At 43.1% G+C, this 23,673-nt stretch overlaps 1 protein-coding gene across 13 annotated transcripts in view; it reads left to right on the top strand.

The window, feature by feature from the left end:
- The window catches only part of ERC1 (ELKS/RAB6-interacting/CAST family member 1), a 468,899-nt gene that overhangs the window by 255,326 nt on the left and 189,900 nt on the right, over positions 1-23,673 (top strand). For all 13 annotated transcript variants that reach the window (XM_082255729.1, XM_082255727.1, XM_082255726.1 and 10 more), the window contains one exon: positions 10,747-10,882. In XM_082255729.1, the coding sequence (XP_082111855.1) occupies positions 10,747-10,882 (136 nt within the window). The remainder of the gene's footprint in view (positions 1-10,746; positions 10,883-23,673) is intronic.

The raw sequence follows: 23,673 nt of genomic DNA, 5'->3' as shown, positions 1-23,673 counted from the left end.
GCTGCATGGACACAGCTGCTGTGCCAAATTTGACATTCATAAGTATAGGTGCATGCCCTCAAACTCAGTCTGCATTTGGGGCCATGCACCTGCAGAGAAGTCACATTGTGTCTGTGTAGCCTGCGTAAAGGCCAGTTTTAATCAATTGGGGCCTAAGGGTACTACGTTTTGCACTGAAGGTGAACATTTTTTAAAATCTAATTTTTGTTTATTTTGCACTCTTGGACTAAAAAATCCTCCCAGTGTAGGTGCAGGTTTTTTAAAGCCCCTGTGCTGGAAGTGATATTGTTTACACTGCATTATGGGATTACTGTGACATTCCTGAGTACAGTGACCGTACTGTTGTCATACGCCAATCCTTCTTTGCAGAGATAGTTATCTGGTAAGAAAAAAAATGACCCCAGTGCCCCCTCCAAGTGTTGCAGTGACAAAACATTCCAAACAGTTGGTTGCTTTTAGTAAGTGACCCCCCTGGTAATCCCACGACACCTGGAATTAGAGGGCATTACCTGCATCCGGACTGGCGTCCCTGCGTGTCTTGGTGTGGTCAGTTTGTGTACATACTTCTATTATCCCCTTGTAAGACAGTTAAAGCTGCTACTGTGTCAAAACCGTTAATTGCTTCAGGTCATCAAGGGTCAGAGAAATCAGACGCCTTGGAGAGTCTCAGTGCTGGAGTCAGGTGACAGTGACTAGCACAAACAATGGCTATGAGTAGATGACATCTGTGGATAACCGAAAACATTTGTGCTTGCCCACAGGTCAACTCCAGTCCCGTTGTTTATAATTAGGTGGCTAAACTTTAAGCACGGACAATACATTTGTATGTAAACTCAATTTGGGGATCCATCATATTAGCTGAGGGCAGTGTTGTCAACCTACCAGATTGAAATTTACGGACATGACACCCAAAATTTACTTGCAGAGCCACGTTCTTACTGTCATTTCCAAAAGTTACAAAATTACAGTTATAAATGAAAATTTCAGTATTTAGACTACAAACAAATACAATATGTAATTACCAATGTTATATAAGGTAGATATTAAAGCAAAATACATATTTATTTTATTTTTTATATAGTAAGTAGCTCAGGTACAGCAGTTATTATAGAAATTAGAATGGGCAGACATACACATGAAATTGACTCTCACAGTGAAACTGACAGCAGTTTGCAGCAGCACAGATGATGATGATGACACCTCACCGACACGACGCGTCCCCTCCTGAGTCAGTCTCTTTCAATTCCAGGTGGTCCCTTTAGTCCATTCCAGTCCAAACAGCACTGACAGTGCCGCTCCCAGCTTGCCTTACTCCTGACCTGCAGACCCGCACACGACCCACACACAAGAGTCCGGTCGCGCCGCTCTGTTCCCTTGACATCACAAGACACGCTCAGGCATCCCCGCCGGCGCCTCCTGAACACAGGCACGTAGATGGTTTTGGCCTGCTCCAGACCAGAACTGCGTATGCACAATTCCGAGCAGTGTCAGACATATTTTTTACTGGCACTTTTTTCCTGTTACTGGCATTTACTGGCAGGAGAAAAGCTCCTGTTGTTTACTGGCTGGCAGTAAAATACTAACAGTTGGCAACACTGGCGGAGGGATTGATTTTTCAGGACAGGAATTCAGGACAGTGGGGGAGATTTACTAAAACTAGAGCACCTAGGATCTGGTGCAGCTGTGTATGGTAACTAATCAGCTTCTAACTTCAGCTTGTTCAATTATTTTTTGACTTAGAGGTGTACTCACTTTTGTTGCCAGCGGTTTAGACATTAACGGCTGTGTGTTGAGTTATTTTGAGGGGACAGCAAATTTACACTGTTATACAATCTGTACTCACTACTTTACATTGTAGAAAAGTGTAATTTCTTCAGTGTTGTCACATTATTTACAAAAATGTGAAGGGTATACTCACTTTTGTGAGATACTGTACATGTACATGGCATAACGTAAAGAATTCTTGATAAATTCCTACTAGATATAAAAGCTAAAACTGTATTGAGTTACGAAATAACAAATATTTGTAGATTTTCAATTGCGCCTTTTTTACTCAAAATATCTGGAAATTATAATTTTTCACTTACTTCTTTCAGAGTTTGTAAAAGACCCCCAAAACTATACAATTCCTGAAAGCACATGACCTGTAGGATAAAAAAGTGCTACTGATTTTTTTAGGCCCTGTGTTCCGTGAGAATTACCTACCCTGTGAGAATTACCTACCCCTCGTCACTTCCGGCCAGAAGCAACTGAGCAGCGCAGCAGTGCGCATGCTCAGAGCGCCGGATACCTAATGGCAGAACAGAGGAGCTTACTAGTGCGCATGCGCACTAGTATAAAACGATCACGGTGTACCGTGAAAAAAACCTACCGACGCGGCACTTACCTAAAACAGCTGTGCTGACATACGAGTCATCCCCGCACCTGTCCCGGTCACTTCCCTGCTCTCGGCAAGTAAATATAAAAGCGGCTTTCGGCTCCGTGATTTATGTTTTCATACAGCCGCCGCCGCTTTTATATTTACTATCCGAGAGCAGGGAAGTGACCGGGACAGGAGCGGAGATGACTCGTATTTCAGCACAGCTGTTTTAATGTACCCGCTGCATTACATACAGTGCGGAGTACCGGAAGTGACGAGGGGTAGGTTTTTCTCACGGGTAGGTAATTCTCACGGAACACCTGCAATAGTTTCACAAATGTTTATCAAATTGCTATTTGCGCTAAAAAATGCACTAAAATCGTTAGTAGTGGATACATATATGGCAAAACATTCAAAATTCCTGCTAAATTCCTACTAAATATAAAAGCTAAAACTGTTCTAAATTAAATATTAACTTATATTTGTAAATTTTAAATTTCACTTTTTTGTGAAATGGTGACAAAGGTGCCCAAAACTGTGAATTAAAACCATTTATTCTAAAAAATCTAGGTGTTTCCATTTTTCACTTACAGCTTTCAGAGTTTGTAAAAGACCCCCCAAATCATACATTTTCTGAAAGCACATGACCTGTAGAATGAAAAAAATGTGCTACAGATTTTTTAGACCCTGCCATAGTTGTGCAAATGTTTATCAAAATGCTAGTTTCACTAAAAATACACTAGTACTTGTGTTACTAATGCACACAAACATAACATAACTTACAACATTTCTATTAACCACTTTACCACCGGAGGATTTTCCTGCTTTACGTCCAGGCCACTTTTTGCAACTTGGCACTGCGCGAATTTAACTGACAATTGCGCAATCATGCAACCCTGTACCCAAACGAAATTTACGTCCTTTGTTCCCCACAAACAGAGCTTTCTTTTGGTGGTATTTGATCACCTCTGCGTTTTTCATTTTTTGCGATATTAATAAAAAAATAGCGAAAATTTTGCAAAAAAATTGACATTTTCTACTTTGACAGTTAAAAAATATCCAATATATTACATTTTTGTCATATATTTAGGCCAAAATGTATTTAGCTACATGTCTGACAAAAAAATCCTCAATGAGCGTATTTTTAACCGCTTTAAGACCGGAAGATTTTACCCCCTTCCTGACCAGGCTATATTTTGCGATTCGGCACTGCCTTATTTTAACGGACAATTGCGCAGTCATGCGACGCTGTACCCAAATTAAATGTCCTTTTTTTCCCCACAAATAGAGCTTTCTTTTGGTGGTATTTGATTACCTGTACGATTTTTAATTTTTGAAAAAAGAGCGACACTTTTGAAAAAAAAAAAAAACATTTTTTTACATTCTGATATATAACATTCTTAAAAAAAATTAAAAAATCAAAATTTTTTAACATTTTTAGGCCAGTTTGTTTTCTGCTACATATTTCATATTTTTGGTAAAAAAAATCACAATAAGCGTATTTTGATTGGTTTGCGCGAAAGTTATTGCGTTTACTAACTATGGTTAGTTTTGACAAGATTTGTCATTTTTATTATTTTTTTTTTTACTAGTAATGGCGGCGATCTGCGATTTTTTTTTTTTTTTGCAGGATTGCGGCAGACGGATCGGACCCCTAACTGACATTTTTTACACTTTTGGGGGTACCAGTGACTTTACTACAGTAATCAGTGCTATAAATATGCACTGTTACTGTAATCATGACACTGGCAGGGAAGGGGTTAACTTTATTGGTGATCAAGGGGTTAATTGTATGCCTCATGCTTACTGACGTGTGGGGGGAGGGGATTGTGTGACACAGACACAGATCGCAGGTTCAGCTATGCTGAATCCTTTAATCTGTGACTGTCTGTCACATAGGAGATCCGCCCACTTTGTTTACACAAGCGGGCGGATTTCCGCACTCAATCCCAGATGATCGAGGAAGAGCGGCGGTGACCTCCCCTGGCCCGACTCCCGCTGTGTCTGAATACAGCGGGAGCGTGCCTCCGGCGGCGCGCCGCTGAAATGGGGCGTTGTCTAGCGACGTAGGTCTACGTCGCTGGACGTTAACGAGCCACTTTGCCGCAGTTCCCTCAACGTGAGCGGTTGGCAAGTGGTTAGATTCCTACTAAGGCCGCGTTCATGAGGTGCACTAAAGTGTATGCCCATAGAGGGCTGTGCATATCTGCACAGGGATGCATAGATGTTCCATGCATCCCCATTAATGTAAATTGGGATGCAGCGGCTGCATAGGCACATTTGCTGCTTCCAATGTGACATGCCTGTGGGTTTGGGTGTACTGCCCCAAACGCAGACAGTGTAAGCTCAGAGACCTGGACACACATGGATGTCAAATTGTTCATGCAGTTGCTACATCCCTATTGACTGCCTGCAAAGGAATACATGGAACACCTGTCAGGAGTGTATGCTTTAGTATGCCCTGTGTGAACAAGGTTTTTTTTTTTACAATTTTATTTTTAATATTTTGTCATTGTTTTTTGGAGGGGGGGGTGGTAGAGGGGGGTTTTGTTGAGATATCAAAGGTCTAAATGGATCCCTGATGTCCATTTTTTGAGGCACAGAAAGGGAATAAAGACCTAGTCCTCAGTCCCTTTCTCTGCAGCCTCAGATGCAATGCATATGAATGAATAGAGTCTTTGTATAGAGACTCCTTTTCCTTTACAAACTGAAGCATAGTAAACACAGGTGAACTGTGTGGGGGGTTCACTTCAGGGGCAGGTTGGAATGGCGGGACGGGGGATATGCATACAGTATTGTCCCTGTATTGGGTTCCTGCAGCACCTAAAGCTGGTGGGTGGACAGAGAAGAGGAAGGTGGCAGCTGCACGAAAGCCACAGTGGATTAGTGCCCCCCCCCCCCGGATTGGTGCTGGGGGGATGGGGGTAGAAAGAATCGGTGCTCCGGGGATCAATTTGAAATGGGAAGGGGTAATTCGAGTGGCGGTGGGGTATGTGGAGCGGAAAACTGGAGGAAATGTCAGAAGCACTGGTGGAGGGGGGATACATTTTTAGTTGAATAGCTCTAATCAGCGGATTGTTCAATGCTAATCAGAGCTGCTGAACAGTTTTGCTATAAGCTTATGGTTACTCCTGATGCTTTCTGACACTCCTGGCTCTGTTGGATAACGTATAATGCGTTTAGTATACCTGCAACAACCAGCTTCTGATTGATATGGCCATAGTGAATAACAACCTTGTGACTCCAAGATACAGACTCTAAATTGTTTGTATTCTACTTAAACAATAAACCCTGATAAAGGGTACACAGAGTTTGCTTGAACCTTTGATTAAAATAAACTTGCTAAGGTTCTATTGCTTTTGCCCCACTGTATGAAACTGAAAAACTGTAGTTGGGCGATAGGTATTGTTTTATGTAAACAAAATGGATTCCATTATTTATTCTTCTGGAATGATTAAGTCATAGCTTCTGGACATTCAAAGCCGAATTTTGACAACTCTGCTTATTGGTATACTTGCATTTCCTGGTGGTCCCAGAACATGTCGCTCCTCAATATTTTTGCTGTGTTGTCTGCAACGCCAAATCCACTATGTTGTTAAGTCCTCCATAGTTTAATCATGTGAGAATTAAAACTCCCATAATGTCTCCTCTTTCCCGAGAAACACTGGTTAGGATAATAATATAACATCCGCCAGGCCTGGCCATACTTGAATCGGTCTGTTATCTTCGTGGTTTCTCCCTGGCTCATGGTTTCTCCCTGGCTGTCAACTCATATTCTTTGGTTGACGCCCAAACCTCAATAACTGATAAAACTCACACCGGGAGGCACAATAATGACCGCAACCATCTAATTCCTCTGTTAACTCATTGCTCCTGGGTTCAAAGGGGACCTATCTGGAGAAAGATTGGAGTTCAGTGTTTCATAATATCTCAGTGTGATGCTAGATCTCTCAATTAATAAAACAAGCAGGATGTTGTTTTTTTTAAACAGTAGTTGTAGTTACTCTAATGACCCTTCTCACGTCCTTTGCTTGTAACTAGAGATGAGCTTAAACTCACTACACTTCTAACAATCTGACTGTACAATCTGTTAGATCTACTGACCTTGTTCCCTATGAGATGTTCTGTTTTTGTGCTCTGAAAAAAGTACTGAATGTAGTACTTTTTTAGTGCATCCTGGTGCGACACAGTCATCCACATTGTTTCCACGCAGCACACAAAACATCTGTACATTTAGTGCAACTGGTGGTGTGAACAAGCCATTAACCTTTCCCTACTTTATCCAAAACGGAAAATACGTTTTCGCTGGAGACAAACTTTAACCTTCCGATTGTAGGTGGTTTAGTTAGAACTTGGCAGTGGGAAGTAACCGGTGCTCTTGAATGGTCCGTATACCAAGCTTCACTCTCTAGGATCAATGCACTAGAGTCCAGGGTTTGCCTTGTCAGCGCGGCTTTCCAGCAGCTAGTGCTGAGTTCGGGCTTACCTGCACAAAAAAGGCACAGAGTCAGTGTGTTGATGCAATTGTCCAGGCTGTGAATGCTCTGACGGGCCATTGTCTGTTTGAATGGGCCCGGCTTCCCTGGATGATTCCAAGACCCATCAGCAAAGCTTTTGTGTCCCCGAGGACCAGGTGACAGGCAAACCACTGCAGTGTTTGAACTCTCTGCTATGAGGTTACAGATCCCCTAACCCTTGCATTGCCCTCTGCTTGCTTTATAATTATTAGTTTATATTCTGTTGATCGGTCATTTTCTTATGTTATATTATAAAAAATAAATAAAAGTCTAATGGTCCTTTTATCCTTTACATTGTGCATGTGATAACATGCACATTCATTTACCCTTAAAGAAAAACCATGCCAGCATTTAAAAGGGTTTTTTACTAAACTTTGCTGTACAGCACTCTGGTATTGCAATATAAATAAATTGTACCCGCTGTAAGCTTTCATTCAAACCGGCAATGACATTTATGTGATTTATATGGTTCTACAGGACATTTCTGAAAGCGTTTACATACAGTAATGATTTTAAATGGTATAATGCATGCAGTGAGATGCTACTTGAGAGCAAGTGCATTCAGTTTAGTTGCATTAAAAAAAATAGAAATATATGCATCCAGGGGCAAATTAGCCACAATGAATGAACACATGAAAACACATATTCAAAAGTGGGAAAAAAAGGGAAATGAAAAACCAGATCAATTTCTCTTGCATTTAAAAAAAAACACAGGAGACCAGTGTGAAAGATGTCTAAGGGGCTTCCTTCTCTTCTTGATTTTATGTCTCTCTCTCTCTCTTTTTCTCTTTCTTTACTCTCCTTCCACTTTCTCCTCTCTTGCCTCTTTCTTTTTATGTTCTTATCATGCCTTTCTCACTCCCTATATTCTCTGTCCCACCCACCCTTCCCTCCCCTCCCGGCCTGCCTGCCTCCCTGCTTCCTTTTCTTCCTACCTCCCTCCCTGCCTACCTCCTTTCTTCCTTCCCTCCCTCCTTCCTTCCTTCCCTTTCTCTCCCCCACCCCACTTCTCTTGCTCTTTCCCTTCCTCTCTTTTTCCTTCTCCTCCTTCCCCTCCATTTCTCATCTCTTCCTTGTTTTGTCTCTAAATCTTTTTAGACCCCTATCTTTATGAAGCATCACTTGTGTCAGTTTGTTTGTGCAGGGTGCTGGTAACAATTGAATCTGATCACTGGTTGTAACTGGTATAAATTCTCCATCTTAGCCCACCTTCCCTTTTCTTATGAAAAAAAAAGGCTCAAAGTTTTCACTGTACTTTCATTTATTTCATCAGTCCTAAATCTGTATGAACATCATTCAGGTCCAAGTGCCACTCAGATTGTTCAAGAACAGGATGGTGTTTTGCAATCCCTATTCTTGAATCATCTGCCCAATTGTGGCCACTCATAGACTCAAAGAGAAACTAGCATCCAAGTGGCTTTCTTCTGGGTGGGAAGACTTTAAAAAAGTCTTTTTTTTTTTTATCCCCTCTCTCTTTATTGCTCCCTCTCTCATTTTTTATCCTGATACAGACATAATTCTCAGTTGTGCTATTCCTGCCTCGTTAGGAAATGAGTATTTATGGCTTCTCCTTACGTTGTCTAAATTAGAGGCCTGCATATCCTCCCCAGCACGTGTTGAGTGGTTAGAGGACACGGGACCTGATCTTCGTCCAGAGGCTTGGTTATATGTGTCCATGTCAGCTAAATTTTACTTAGATTGGACCAAAGTCACGGCCTGTGTCCTTTATCCAAACCACACAATGAGGCCTTTCCATCAGCCGGCTTTGTGCTGCAAACCTTTTAACACTACCTCTTTTAAATCCCCCCTCCACATCTGCAATTACATCAACATTTTTACAATTATATTTGGCAGCTTTTTTTCCATTTTGGTCATCCTCTTCTTTTTTTTTTTTTTCAGTGGATATCACTGAAATATTATTTGCATGCAAATTTGTTTAAAGGGACCTTAAAGTGATTGTAAAGGAAATTTTCTTTTAAAAATAACAAAACGTCATATTTATCTCCTCTGTGTAATGATTTTTCATAAAACCGCACCAATCCTCCTCTTCTAGAGCCTCCCACCAGTGCCCCTGGCTCCTCCCCCCTTCTGAGTGCACCCAGAGCAAGCTGCTTGCTCTAGGGGCACTCGTGTGGGCTCGAACCCGAGCCGGGCTCTGTGTGTTCATTGACACACACCCCGCCCTCTGCTCTCTCCTCACAGCCAATGGCACCCACTATTGCCTCCATGCCAGTGAGGAGAGATCCACTGCTCTTGGGCCCAGCACTGGCTCAAGATCTGGCTTACGTAAGTATTGGGCGGGGGACCTAAATACAGAAGTTTTTGTTTTTTTTTTTACTTTCAGGCAGAGAATGTGTTAAAAATGGGTAAAAAAAATAAAAATAAAACTTTTTGCCTCTACAATCACTTTAAAGTGAAAGAAAAGCTGAAGTCTAACCATTCTTAAAAATCCACCCCTCCCACCACGACCGCTGTACAAATCATGAACAGCTGCTTTGAACATTCTACTCACTCTAGTCCATCAGCTGCAGCTTTAACCCAGCCTTTGACCTTGAAATTATTGGCAGGCCTACTTGAAGGTGGAAAACTCTCTTTAAAGCAGAGCTTAACCCAAAAAGTTCCACTCTTCTGCTCCATTCCCCCTGTCACATTTGTATTTTTTTTTTCTTTTTGCATGGGAAAGCAGGTACCTAGTTTTGACAGGTACCCACTCCCACTTCTGAGTGGATCGCCTAGACCATCTGTGTGTAAATTCTCAATCTCCCCGCAGCTTTCTGGGACATGTCATTAGGCTACAGAACTAGTCACAAAGTGCAGTGCAGCTCACGCATGTTCAGGGGGCAACTGGCTGTGAAGCCGCAAGCAGTCACAGCCGGCTGCCCACAGTTAAGGTGGTAGCGCGAGGGACCCCATGATCGATAAAGAATTGGTCCGGGGAGGACATTTCTGGATCCTTGGATAGGTAAGGCTAGGGTCACACATATGTAGGTTGTGGTTAATGTGTTTTCCTTGTGCGTTTGAATTTTTTTTCATTTGCATTTATTTATGCATTTTCCATGCATTTTGCGTTTTTGGGATGTGTCCGTTGTCATGCAGGAGAAACCAGAAAAAATGCATCGGAAATGCATTCCATTAAAGTCTATGGATCCAAAAACACAACCTGCTGCGGGCAAAAAAGTCCCTGGCCGTCTCCAAAAAACGCACCAATGGAAAACGCACAGCTGTGAACATATAAGAAATCAGGTTAACCCATAAGAAATCATGTTAAATGAACTGCAGTGCGTTTCCGCAAAACTGATGGTTTGTAAGTGTCTGTTTATTAAAAGTCAGCAGCTACAGTTTTCATTGTTGCTGACTTTTAATTTTGGAACATCTGTCTGTATATGTAAACCAAACCATCAAACCTTTACATGTTATATTAATTTTCAATCTTTTTAGATTTGCAGTTTTCATTTAAAAAAAGAAAAAAAAAAACCCTGGTGATCCCGCCATGAAGTAACTTGTTCAGGCACTTCCTGCTATCGAAAGACAACACTGTCTCCCAGTTGGGGACTACAAGTGGCCAACCAAATGCATGTTCCGCAGGAATTGCCCACTGTGGTCACCATCAACAACCTTCACTTTCAAAGAAATACTGTGCAACCATTGCTGGAGTATATGTAGATAGAAAATGGCTGCAGAAGATCATCATGCACTGAGATGTAATAGAGGATGATGAAAAAACAGGATTTTATGTTAGGATTTTAAATTTTTTTAATCAATTGTTTATTATAGACAGAGTAAACAAAATATTATCCAATTAGAGTTTACATCTTCTTTCATAAGCATTCTTCTATCACTTCATCTTTCGGTATTTTTTAATTTTTCCAGGCAAATTAAAGATCAGAATAAAAAGGTGGCAACATTAAAGCACAAGGAGCAAGTGGAAAAGAAGAAGAACGCGCAGCTTTTGGAGGAGGCACGAAGGAGGGAGGACAATCTTACCGACAGCTCACAGCAGCTCCAGGTACCATCCACATGATTCTGTGGTAGTCTTGTCTGTTGGTGCGGATGAAATGACTTCTGTATAGGTATGTGTGCAAGTTATGAGACAATTGAAAGACTCTAAATTTCATTCATATTATTACTTTGTGTGCGGTGATGCTTGCAGTCATTTTGAATGAAAATAGGGTCACATGACATGGAAAGTTCCTTGCTACGTTTGATCGCATTGTGATGTCCTAGTGTGCTTGTATCATGATTGTAAAAGTTTTCTTCAATAGTATCGGGTGGTGGATTTTTTTTTTTTTTGTTCCTGACATTTATTTATTTTTTTTTTTTTTTCAATGATCGAATTAAAAAAGACCAGGCAGATTGGCATTATTAGGCGGAACAAATGTTCAGGATTTAGAACTTCTGGCCAGCTTTATCAACTGCTAGTTTAGCCATGAGATGCCATCCCTAAAGCTAAACTCGAGCCTTCCCTTCAGACTTGCACAGTTGTGTAGGCTCCTCTCCTGTACTCAAATTGTTTCCTCCAAACTGACGTCCACGCCATCAAGGCTTTTTGATATTTGCATAACTTCTACCAAGAGCCAGCTTACTGCTTCCGTTCAGAGCTGTGGGTTCTTGAAAGGAGCACTGAGTCAGGGTGGTGTGATGTTTACAGGAAGCTATGTACCCCTGCTGGCCACTTTTCACCAGCCTTGACCTGCCAGAAATGCATAGACAAGCACATAGATCCACTGATAAGATCACTGGGTCTAAAATTATGTAATGAAAATGGAAAGGTTTTATTTAAAAATGTCAATGTTATATTGATGAACCAGAGAAGGCAAAATAAAATCAAAATTGATTTTAGATTCAAATTGTGTCTCCAGCCAAAACATTTTTTTCCTTTTCGTACATCACTGGACACAGAGCCATAAATCATAACATATGGGTTATATAGCCACCTACAGGTGAAGGACACTGGCAACCAATCAGAAAGGATGCCCCCCTGTATAACCTCTCCTACACAGGAAGTACCTAATTTTTTTCGCCAGTGTCTAAAGGTAGTGGTCACTGAGGAGAGTCTCTCTCCACATTTCTCTTCAAAGAAGAAAGAAGATATGCTACATACCCCGATTAAAGATCACTGAATCTAAGGAGTTAGCGATCAGATCCATCTAAAACAGTCAATGGACTAAAAAGATGGTACCTGAGCCTCGGGAAGCAGATACAAGGTTTTGCCTGTAATCCTGTCCTTTTTAGGCGCTGGACCCTTGGATCCAGACCCTTGGAATACCAAACCCCAAAGGCGCTCTGTGCAGGGTGCTCTACAGGTCCAAAGCCGTGGCCCCTCTAAAACAAGGGGACCCAGTACTTGAAGGTCGCCAAGACAAAGCTCACCGTGATAGGTGAAGATTGAATTCCTGCTTCAAAACAGAATCCTGTGGCAGGACTGGTGAGTCCAGTTTAAAATATTTACACATACAGCAAACCTTGAAGGTAAGAATTGCTGGCATAATTGCAAATTGTTAATATTTTATGCACTGTTCCCTTTAAAAGATACCAGAGACCGAGTGCTATGTGAGTCTCTGCATAAGATTTTGGATGTTAAGCCTAGGCAAAATACATCCATTTAAGCATTATTTCTGTGCTTGTTTTTTCTGACACACTGTTTTCATCCTGTGCTGATCACCTAATAGGTATCCGCTGTGACAAACCAATGTTTGCATGTGACTAGGGATGTTTAAATTATGCAAAATACATCGTGTTAAGCATTATTTCTGTGCTTGTTTTTCTGACACACTGTTTTCACCCTGTGCTGATAAACCTCATAGGTATCAGCTGTGACAAACCTATGTGTGCAGGAGACTGTGGATGGTAAAGCTATGTATATGAGCTTGTGTATTTGTGGGATTGATGCAAAGTTTGTTTAAAACATTATTTCTTTGCCTAATTGTTATCACACTGTTTTCTCCTTTCATCCTTCCAGGACGGCCTACATTTGGGAGATTGTGGCTCCACCTCACAGGAAACACAACTAATTTGCAGCTGTTTAAAAGGGTCCCACCCATCCTTAGCTCCAGTTCAGTTGTGTTTCCAACCTCACATCGGAACGTTTGTTTTTTTACTAACCTGAGGCAAATAGCTGGCCAAGACGGTACCCCTGGAAGGCAGCTTCGGTCGGCCTAATAGCAGGTTCCTCCCTAGCTGTGTCCTTGGAAAAAGGAGCTTTCAGGTCGCTAAACATACCAGGTAGTGCGGTTTGCCTTGTGGTGAAGGTCCCTCATACCTGAAGTCCTGCTGGTCTCTGCAGGAAGGCCCCAAGCCTCGCTATGGAGACAGGAAGTTCCGGCAGAAGGGGCGGAGCGGCTGACTCCCGGAAGAAACCCAGCGTGGAGGAGACGCCGGATCGGAGCGAACTCGGTACTACCATGGCTGACTCTCCGACTCCGAGAGGGCGGAAGCCCTAGAAAGAGACACAAGCAGCCGCAATCCTTACAGGGGAGAAAGCGGCAACGCAGGTGGCGACAGGATCGGGTAAGTGATACCGATGGCGGCCGACTGCTGTCTATTATGTGACAGGTATGCCATGCCATGCTTTTTCCTGTATATTGCCGTAGTGGTAGGCAAGAAGGTTATGTCGCTTCATGGTGTCCTCTCTTCTTGTCTTTTCATGTGTTGTCACAGGTACGCCACCGGCACAGGAAGCCCCTGCCAGACCCTTATCCTCAACTAAAAAATGTGGGGAATGCAGGGTTAGGTTGTCTAAATCTTACACAAAGCCCTTATGTCAGACTTGCATTAATAAATTGGCAGGGCAGGACCTAATGAAAGATTTGCTTAAATCTATGAGGGAGGAAATGGTAGCTACAGTACAGTCCTTTAAGGCTACAGCAGCTATCCCTCTAGTCCCAGCAGGGAAGGAGCAGATAATGAGTCCTCCCAAGACGGTGGGTGGTCAAGGGGACACCCATCTCTCTGGGAAGATTCTCTATCCATTCCCTCAACTCAAGTTAGGGAACAAGAGGATCCAGAAGAAGGTTCTAGTTATTGAAGAGACCATTTTAGTTCAGAGGAGGACTCAGAAAATAACAGTGAAGGGGAAAAAGTTAAAAATCTTTTTTCCTTGGAATATATGCAGGGTCTTCTTAAAGTGGTATATAACACTGAAGAAATTCCTATTCCGGCAAAGAAGTCTTCTTGCAAAGACAAAGTGTACAAGGGCTTGGGGAAAGCCCAGTACAGAACCATTCCCATTCACCAGTCATTAAAAGACATAATACACCAGGAATGGAAAGTGCCTACACATGCCTTATCCAGACCAAAAAACTGGAAAAGAAGGTTTCCCTTTGAGCCTCAAGAATTGGAGGTATTCACAAAAAATCCTAAACTTGATGCTCCCCTGGCACAGTTATCAAAAGGAACAGATTTATCCTTTGAAAATGCCGGGCATATTACAGATCCTATGGATCGCAGGATTGAATCCGTATTAAGTAAGGCCTGGGATTCTAATGCATATAATACAACTATAGCCTTAGCTGATACCTGTATGGCCAGGAATACAGACTTTTGGCTTAAGGGACTGTTAAAACGTGTCCGCAGTATGGCAGGATCACAAGATCTGATAGATTTCTTAAACATGATTAGTAAAGCTGCATCCTATTTGGCAGACGCAGCTGTGGAGTCATTAACAGCATCTGCTAAAACAGCAGCATTAGTAAATTCTGCTAGAAGGGCACTTTGGGTCAAAGCTTGGGAAGGTGATACAAACTCCAAAGTAAGACTTTGTGCCCTGCCCTTTGAAGGTTCATTACTGTTCGGTTCAGGACTTGATGATACCTTGTCCAGATCTGCAGAAAAGGGGGAAAAAGTTCCCCACCAAGAGAAAGGACAAATCAGGAAGATATTCCTTTCGAAACTTCCAAGGCAAGAATCAAAAAAGACCGTTTAAGGCCAGGAAGAAAGGCTCTGGAAAAGGAAAACAAGGGGACAATTTGTTGTTCCTTAAACCTGGGCCTAAACCTAAAGAATCTAACTGACGTCAGCGTAGGGGGCAGACTGACCCATTTTGCTTCCCAATGGGAAAACATCTCTGCCAGTCCCTACTTTCTGCATCGGGAAGGGTACCAATTGGAGTTGGTCTCGCAACTGGTACCAAATTTAACTATGACCTGTCCCTTAAAAATAGAACAGAAGTTCATGGTCAGAAAAAATCTGTACCAAAATGTCTATATGACAATGTTGGGTGTAAGAAATGCTTACCTACATGTTCCAAGGTACGGGGAACATCAAGTAGTCCTCAGATTCACCATAGTTACAGAAGAGGGGGCTGCACGTGGACAGCCCAGAGCTTCTCCTTTTTGCTTGGCAGCAAATCCAGGGATCTTTATAAAAATTTGGGTCAAGGTAGTAGGTCTTCTGTACCTACTAGGCCAAAGTTTGGTCCCGTGTCTGGACGATATGTGGATTTGGATAAAACCAGCAGATCTACTGGGAATCAGTTACCATCTCATCCAACAGGTAGAATGGGAACTGAACCCCATAATTCTCTAACACCTGGTCCAATAAATTTGGCAATCAGAAGTGGACATTTTTGTCACGCAGCAGAGCCAAAAAGTAGAGCAGTTCTCCCTTCTGATAGTACAGAAGGATATGCTGGGCTTGAAGGCCCCAGTAATACCTGGGCCTTTCAAGCTAACCTATGCCTTTCCACTACAGAATTCAATATCAAGAGTTCAAGGATGGTCGCAACCACGCCTCATCCGAGTCACGCCTGGGTAGCCAAAAACGATGTGATTTGCAACCCTGGTGTCTCTATTAGTGACAGTACCTCGGAAAATACTAGATCTATCACTACAAGGAACTCTGATTCACCCCAGATCAACAATCTGGATAGGGAACGCCAAATATTAAAAGAAAAAGGATGCTCAGACAGAGTCATTGAGACCCTCCTTTCTAGTAGAAAGCCAGTAACTAGAAAAATTTATTCCAAAATCTGGAAAACTTTTTGTACTTGGCAGAGTCAGAAGAAGGATTCCTCTGCCTCAACCCCAAGGATCCTGGATTTTTTACAGGATGGGGTAGATAAGGGGGTGGCGGTGAACACCCTTAAAGTACAGATAGCGGCACTTTCTGTTTTTTTAGACAAAAGGTTAGCCCAAGAACCTTTAATTAAAAGATTTCTGTTGGCTCGGAGAAGGGTGTCTCCAATTAACAGAACTATTGTTCCAGCCTGGAACTTAACGCTAGTACTAGAGGCATTATCTAGTGATGCGTTTGAACCTTTAAACAAAATTAGTTTAAATATTTTGTCTATTAAGTTAACCTTTTTGTTAGCAATCACCACAGCCAGAGAGTGGGAGATTTGCAAAGCTTATCCATAAAAGAACCCTTTATGAGAATTCTCCAAGACAGGGTGATTCTTAAACCAGATCCACTGTACCTGCCCAAGGTAGTGTCATCTTTTCATAAGAATCAAGAGATGGTTCTCCCATCATTTTGTGAGAAACCTAAGTGTGCAAAAGAAGAAAAATTCCATTGCTTAGATGTTAGAAGATGCCTTCTAGCATATCTAGAAAGAACCAAGAGTTTTAAAAGATCTAGTCACTTGTTGGTTCTGCATTCTGGACCAAGGAAGGGTTTACAAGCATCAAAACCCTCAATCTCTAGGTGGATTAAACAAGCCATTAGTATGTCATATAAGGTGTCAGGTACCCCCACACCAACAACTCTAAAGGCACATTCCACAAGGGGCATGGCAACTTCCTGGGCCGAAAAAGCCGGAGCATCCTGGGAACAGATCCGCCATGCTGCCACTTGGTCCAGTCAAGATACCTTCCTAAAGCACTATCGTGTGGAAGTACTGTCGCAACAAGACCTTGCCTTTGGCAGAAAGGTTTTACAGGCAGTGGTCCCGCCCTAAGGTAGGCCAGTATGGATTCCTTTATCATCCTCCCAAATGTAGGCCGTCCTGGAAGGATGAAAGGAGAAAACTTACTGTTAGTTCACCGGTAACGGCTTTTCTCTTCAATCCTTCCAGGACGGCCGGCCTACTTCCCGCCCTATGTGGTGGTGAGTTCTAAAAGAATATGTATATATAAATGTATATGTATTTATATGTAGCTGTTTGATTGACTATATTCCTTAAAGTTCGGTTGGAAACTACTTTCCTATTACTGGAGCTAAGGATGGGTGGGACCCTTTTAAACAGCTGCAAATTAGTTGTGTTTCCTGTGAGGCGGAGCCACAATCTCCCAAATGTAGGCCGTCCTGGAAGGATTGAAGAGAAAAGCCGTTACCGGTGAACTAACGGTAAGTTTTCTTGCCCTGGGCTGATCACCTGAAAAAAATTCAGCCTAAGCTGCTCTCACCCCATGTGGTTGCTGTTTTCGCCTTGGCGCATAAGCGCCCGCAGGTTTGTCTCTGGCCTTGATAGCGTGTCTGTGGCGAAGGCCCATTCACGCGCGCGAGAACCTTCGCTTTTTAAAACAGACGTACGCTACATGGGGGGCGTGTTTGACCGCAATTGGCGCGCACGAGGACGCCACGTACCATGCCGCGCATGCGCCATACAGCATAAATGGGCGCAATTTAGAAGGAACTGTTTCCAACGCGCTGTAACGCTCCTGCGTTTTATGTATAATGTGGATTTACAGCTGCAGAAATATTCCACTTCAGTAGTCATGTAGAGAAACGCTGAGACACCAATCCCAACTCCCAAGACTCATCATGTGTGGATAGTTTCCAATTCAGCAAGTAGATACACACACTCAATAAGATGTTCCTAGAGTGACTTATATGTATAGTAATATAGTGATGATAGGCTGAAGAGACAGGTTGGGTAGAGATGGTAGATGACAGACACTTGAAAGGAATGTTCTTGAAAATAAGATAGTAGCAGATGGGATGCAGATAGGTTAAGTGATCATGTATGGTAGCAGATGATAGAGTAGCAGGTGAACATACAGGATAGACCAACCCAGTGCAAGAGCAGATGGTATTAGGCTCAAGAGCTAGCAATCTTAGTTAATGCAGATGTAGTAATAGTCCTTAGTATGCAGAGCTAGATAGTGTAAGCTTTAGTATGAAGGTTATAGAGGTTTCCCCTGTGGGGTACTTATCACTAGTAGCAATGTAGTAGAGGAGAGGTTCGGCAAGAGCGGATGATCCGGTAGCGGGATATAGGGATCAGCAGCGTGGTTCCAAAAGCGAGGTATGCTTGCAAGCATGAGAGCTTCAAGGCAGATTATGCGGCGTTGAACGAACATGTGAGTGAGACCGCCAGAGGTTGAAATAGCCCCTCCAGCGGCGCTCAGTGATGACAGCATCGGTCTTAAAGGTGTATGCGCACCTTACCAAAAGAGAATGGTGGGGCGCATACACTTAGGAAAAGTGGAATTAGGGTACCAAAGGTACCAGAACATTACACGCGCTAGCCTCTGTCAGAGGCTGAAGGGGACAGAGCAGCAGCAGCTGGGTTGCGTGAGTTACTGTGGGTGTATGTTACTGGCACAAACAGGTCCTGTATCTTGGGATAATCAGTGCTGTGTGCGATAAGCTGTAGAAGCTTGGCGCAAGCCTTGAGTACACTTAAGTTAGTACCTCAAGTTTGTCTTACTATAAAGCAATGTCTGCCCGAAAAAGAGCTGGGGGGTGCACAGTTGGAAGAAGCACTGTGATGCCACCATCAGGGCTTGAAGGTCCTAGCTGTGCTTTCATTGTGTCTACTCCTTCTGAGAAGCCAGAGGCAACTAGCCAATCTGAGCCATTACGGTTGTCGGGCATAGTAGCTACTCCAAGCACTTCTACCGCAACCTACGTCACTAAGGACGATTTGGCATCAGTATTAGCCAGCCTTGAGGGTAGGATTGCTCACATGTTTGCAGCATCATAAGGAGGGAGGAAACTCTAATCTGAGCCACCCCCTGAATCACTTCAGGATTGGGCAGAGGATGTGAAAGATGTAGCTGATGGTGACCCTATGGAAGGTCAAGCTGAGGTTTCCTCTTCTGGGGAGTCAGGGTCAGAGGCAGTATCAGCCTCTCAAGCCTAGAGATTGTTAATTCAGTCTCTTACTGAAATGGTCTGGTCTGGATACAAATTTTCACCCTTAGAGACAGCTGAAGTCTCTTTTTCCTCTCTAGGCTGATTGCGCCCTCCTCATAGTCCTTGGACGTATCCCATACATCCGTTCTTGGAGCAAGAAATGTATAATGATTGGGATCATTCTGATAGGATTTTTGTTCCTCCTAAAAGGTTTTCACTATTGTATCCTATGGAAGAAAAGTTTACTAATAAATGGAATATACCCACCGTGGATGCTGCCATTTCTTCGGTTAACAAGAGTTTAACCTGCCCTGTAGATAATGCCCATGTTTTTAAAGATCCAGCGGATAAGCAGTTGGAATCTTTGTTGAAAGCCTCCTTTGCCGCTGCAGGATCTGCGATACAACCAGCAGTAGCGGCCATAGGAGTGTGTCAATCTTTAAAAGACCGTATGAAGCGAGTGTCTAAGACAGTTCCTTCTCTAGGAGAGTCTGTGGAAGATCTGTCAGATCTACCTCGCACTTTGTTTCACAGTGGATGCTCTTACGGACTCTGTAAGGCAAATGTCAACGAGTTGCTCTGATGACAGTGCATATGCGCAGAATTCTTTGGTTAAAGAGCTGTTCTGCGTAATTACCATGTAAAAAGTTACTGGCTAGCTTCCCTTTTCAGGGATAACGCCTTTTTGGTGAAAAGGAAGAGCAAGCATCCTTTTAAGGTCCCTAGCATTCGGACTACCAGTGCTTCTCATTCCAGATGGTGGCGACGGCCTCAACGATCTGAGTCCAGATTCCAGAACCAAGCCTTTGGGGCAGGGTCAGAAAAAGCCCTCTTCCCAGAGATCAGCCAAATCTTTCTCTAAGCCTACTCTGTGAAGGTGCACCACCACTCACTTGGATGGGGGGAAGGTTTCTTCAGTTCTCAAAGGTTTGGGTGGCATCGATCCAGGACAATTGGGTTATCTCCACCATTTTGCAGGGGTATAAACTGGAATTTTCGGGTGTTCCCATATCCTTGGTTTATAAGGTCAGGTATACCGACAGATCCCCAAAAAAGAAGGTCTCTCTTTCTGGCATCGGACCAGCTGAAGGCTCAAAGAATGATGAGGGAGGTTTCCGGAGAACAAAAAGTTCAGTTGTTTTTACTCAAACTTGTTGTTAATCCCCAAACCAAAACGGGGATGTGAGACCTATTCTGGATCTCAAAGATCTAAACCAGTTTCTGAACGTTTGTTCTTTCCGTATGGAGTCAATTCGTTCAGTCATGGCCTCCCTGCAGGGAGAGGAATTTCTAGCATCCATAGACATCAAGGATGCATATCTTCACGTGCCTATATTCCAGGCTAATCAAAGGTTTCTACGCTTTGCAATAGAAAACCGTCATTTTCAGTTTGTGGCCCTGCCCTTCAGGTCAGCCACAGCTCCAAGAGTGTTCACAAAGATCTTAGGTCCAGTATTGGCTGTTCTAAGGTCCAGAGGGAGATCTGTAATAGGATATCTGGACGATCTATTACTAATAGATCGATCAGCTTTGGCTCTAAGCCGAAATGTCCTCCAGACAGTACAGTTCCTAGAATGTCTGGGTTGGATACTGAACTTGGCAAAGTCAGCATTACAGCCTGTCCAGCATCTGTAATATCTGGGTCTTCTTGTAGACACAGTACAGGCAAAGGTAAAGGTCACAGACCTAAAGGATCAGGTTTGGTCCTTAGTAAGGCTGAGATATCCTTCTATACATCTTTGCATGATGTTACTGGGGAAGATGGTGTCCACGTTTGAGGTAGTTCCCTATGCTCAATTCCATGCCAGAACCTTACAGAACAACATTCTGTCTACATGGACCGGAAGGGTTCAGAGTCTCTGGACTGGTCCATGTCTCTGGTACCAAGAGTACGTCAGAGTCTGAATTGGTGGTTGTCAACCAGAAATTTGGAGGGGAAATCCTTTCTTCCAGTGACTTGGAAAGTGGTGACTACAGATGCCAGTCTCTCTAGCTCGGGAGCGGTTCTGGAGGAATCCACTGTCAAGGGGAAATGGTCTTGGGTAGAGAGATGTTTCCCCATCAACATTCTGTAAATCCTAGCAATCAGTCGGGCTTTGAAATACTGGACGCCCAGACTTTGGGGTCACCCTGTCAGGGTGCAATCCGACAATGCCACGGCTGTGCCTTTTATCAACCATTAAGGAGGCACAAAGTCAGTCAGCCCAGAAAGAGGTAGATATCATCCTGTCCTGGGCATAGAGGTTTGTCCCACGCCTGACAGCTGTTTTTATTCCAGGGATAGAGAATTGGCAGGCAGATTTTTTGAGCCGTCAACAGATTTTTCCGGGGAGAATGGTCCTTAAATCCCAAGATTTTTCAATCAATCTGCTTACGCTGGGGGGTCCCAGATGTAGATCTGGTGGCATCCAGGTTCAACAACAAGTTGAAGAGATTTGTGTCCAGGACCAGGGATCCACTCGCAGTCGGAGTGGATGCTTTGGTGACTCCTTGGGAGAAGTATTCCCTGATTTATGCCTTTCCTCCGGTGCAGCTGGTACAACGTCTGTTGCACAGGATCCAGCTAGAGGGGAAACCAGTCATTCTGGTAGCTCCGACATGGCCGAGGAGGGTTTGGTATGCACAAATCCAGAGGTTGCCAGTAATGAGGCCTTGGGCTCTTCCTCTGTGTCCGGACCTACTTTCTCAAGGTCCGATATTCCACCCTGCTGTACAGTCTCTAAAGTTGACGGCTTGGCTATTGAAGCCTTAATCTTGAGGGAGCGGGGTGTATCTGGCCCTGCAGTTCATACGCTGATAAACAATAGGAAACCAGTCTCTAGAAACCATTATTACAGGGCCTGGAAATCCTACATTGCCTGGTGTGAAGCCAGGAAATGGCATCCCCAAAAATATATCATCGGGAGCATTCTAGCTTTTCTTCAAGCAGGGGTAGATATGAAATTAGCCTTGAGCACTATCAAAGGGCAAATTTCAGCCTTCTATCGGTTTTCTTTCAGGAACCGATTGCTTCTCATTAGTTGCTTCAGACCTTCATCTGAGGAATGTTAGGTTTGCTTCCGCCTGTGAAGCCACCATTGTGTCCTTGGGACTTAAATTTGGTGTTTGCAGTTTTACAAAAACAGCCTTTTGAACCTCTGGGGCAGGTTCCCCTGGTTCTTTTGACCAGAAAACTGGTCTTTTTGATTGCGATAACTTCAGCTAGAAGGGTATCGGAACTAGTAGCTCTTTCTTGTAAAGAGCCATTCTTGATTTTTCATCAAGATAGGGTGATTCTACGTCCACACCTAGGTATTTTGCCCAAGGTAGTGTCCGCCTTTCATTTGAATCAGGACATTATACTACCTTCCTTTTTTTCCAGATCCTCACTCAGAGGAGGAAAAGTTATTGCATTCTCTTGATGTAATGCGTGCACTTAAGTTTTACTTGGAGAAATCAGCTTGGATTCGTAAGACCGAGAGCTTGTTTGTGCTGCCAGGCATGGGGTTGGCAGCATCTAAGGCACAGTGGTGTAGTGGTTAGCACATTCACCTAGCAGCAAGAGGGTCGCTGGTTCGAATCCCAACCACGACACTACCTGCCTGGAGTTTGCATGTTCTCCCTGTGCATGCGTGGGTTTCCTCCGGGCACTCCGGTTTCCTCCCACACTCCAAAGACATGCTGGTAGGTTAATTGGATCCTGTATAAAAAATTGGCCCTACTGTGTATTAGAGCTGCACGATTAATCGTAACAGAATCAAGATCGCGATTCACTCCCCCTGACGATCTTAACATGACACTTGCTCGATTCTTTACATAGCTATGAGGGAGCAGCTGTAAAAAAAAAAAAAAAAAAAAAAAAAAAAGCCTATCAGCATTAGTCTCCCACCGAACTATAAACACAAATGATTACATTGTATCTTTTCTTTCCCTCTGCCGGAGGAAGGAAGTTTAACCTCTTAAAGACTAAACCTTTTTCCTACACTTGTTGCATGCAAGTTAAATCCGTTTATTTTTCCTAGAAAAGTAGTTAGAACCCCCAAACATTTATATATATATTTTTTTTTAGCAGAGACCCTGCAGAATAAAATGGTGATTGTTGTAAATTTTTATGTCACACTGTATTTGCACAACAGTCTTTCAAACGCAATTAATACACTTTAATGAATAAAAAAATAAAAAAAATAAAACAAAACCGTAAAGTTATCCCAATTTTTTTTATAATGTAAAAGATGTTACACAGAGAATCGTGATCTTTATTCCAAGCAAAAAAATCGTGATTCTCATTTTGGCCAGAATCGTGCAGCTCTACTGTGTATGTATGTGAGTTAGGGACTTTCGATTGTAAGCTCCTTGAGGGCAGGGACTGAAATGAATGTGCAATGTATATTTATTGCGTAAATTGACAGCGCTATATAAGTACCTGAAATAAATAAAATAAATAAATCTACGAATTCTCATTGGATTTGCCATGTTATTACCCAGGTGTATGGTTTAGAAGGGAAGGTTCCACCTTTTCCTGTAAAGGCACATTCTACTAGAGGAGTAGGTGCCTCTTGGGCACATCGCCATCCAGCCTCTATGGCTCAGATTTGCAAGGCTGCGACGGTCGTCGGGGCATACGTTCACTTGTTTCTATTGAGTGGATGTTGGGACCCAGGAGGAATCTGCATTTGGCCGCAGTGTTCTGCAGGCAGCGGTGTAATCCTTTTTGTGGTCGGATGGCGGTATTTTTTGGTGTCCCCCCTCCCCTCAGATGCATTGCTTTGGGATATCCCATATGTTAGGTTGCCAGTGTCCTTC

Source organism: Pelophylax lessonae, assembly GCF_965119305.1.
Source record: "Pelophylax lessonae genome assembly, chromosome: 4".
Lineage (NCBI taxonomy): Eukaryota > Metazoa > Chordata > Amphibia > Anura > Ranidae > Pelophylax > Pelophylax lessonae.
Note: the sequence above shows the minus strand (reverse complement) of the source record. Positions and strands in the feature narration are given on the sequence as shown.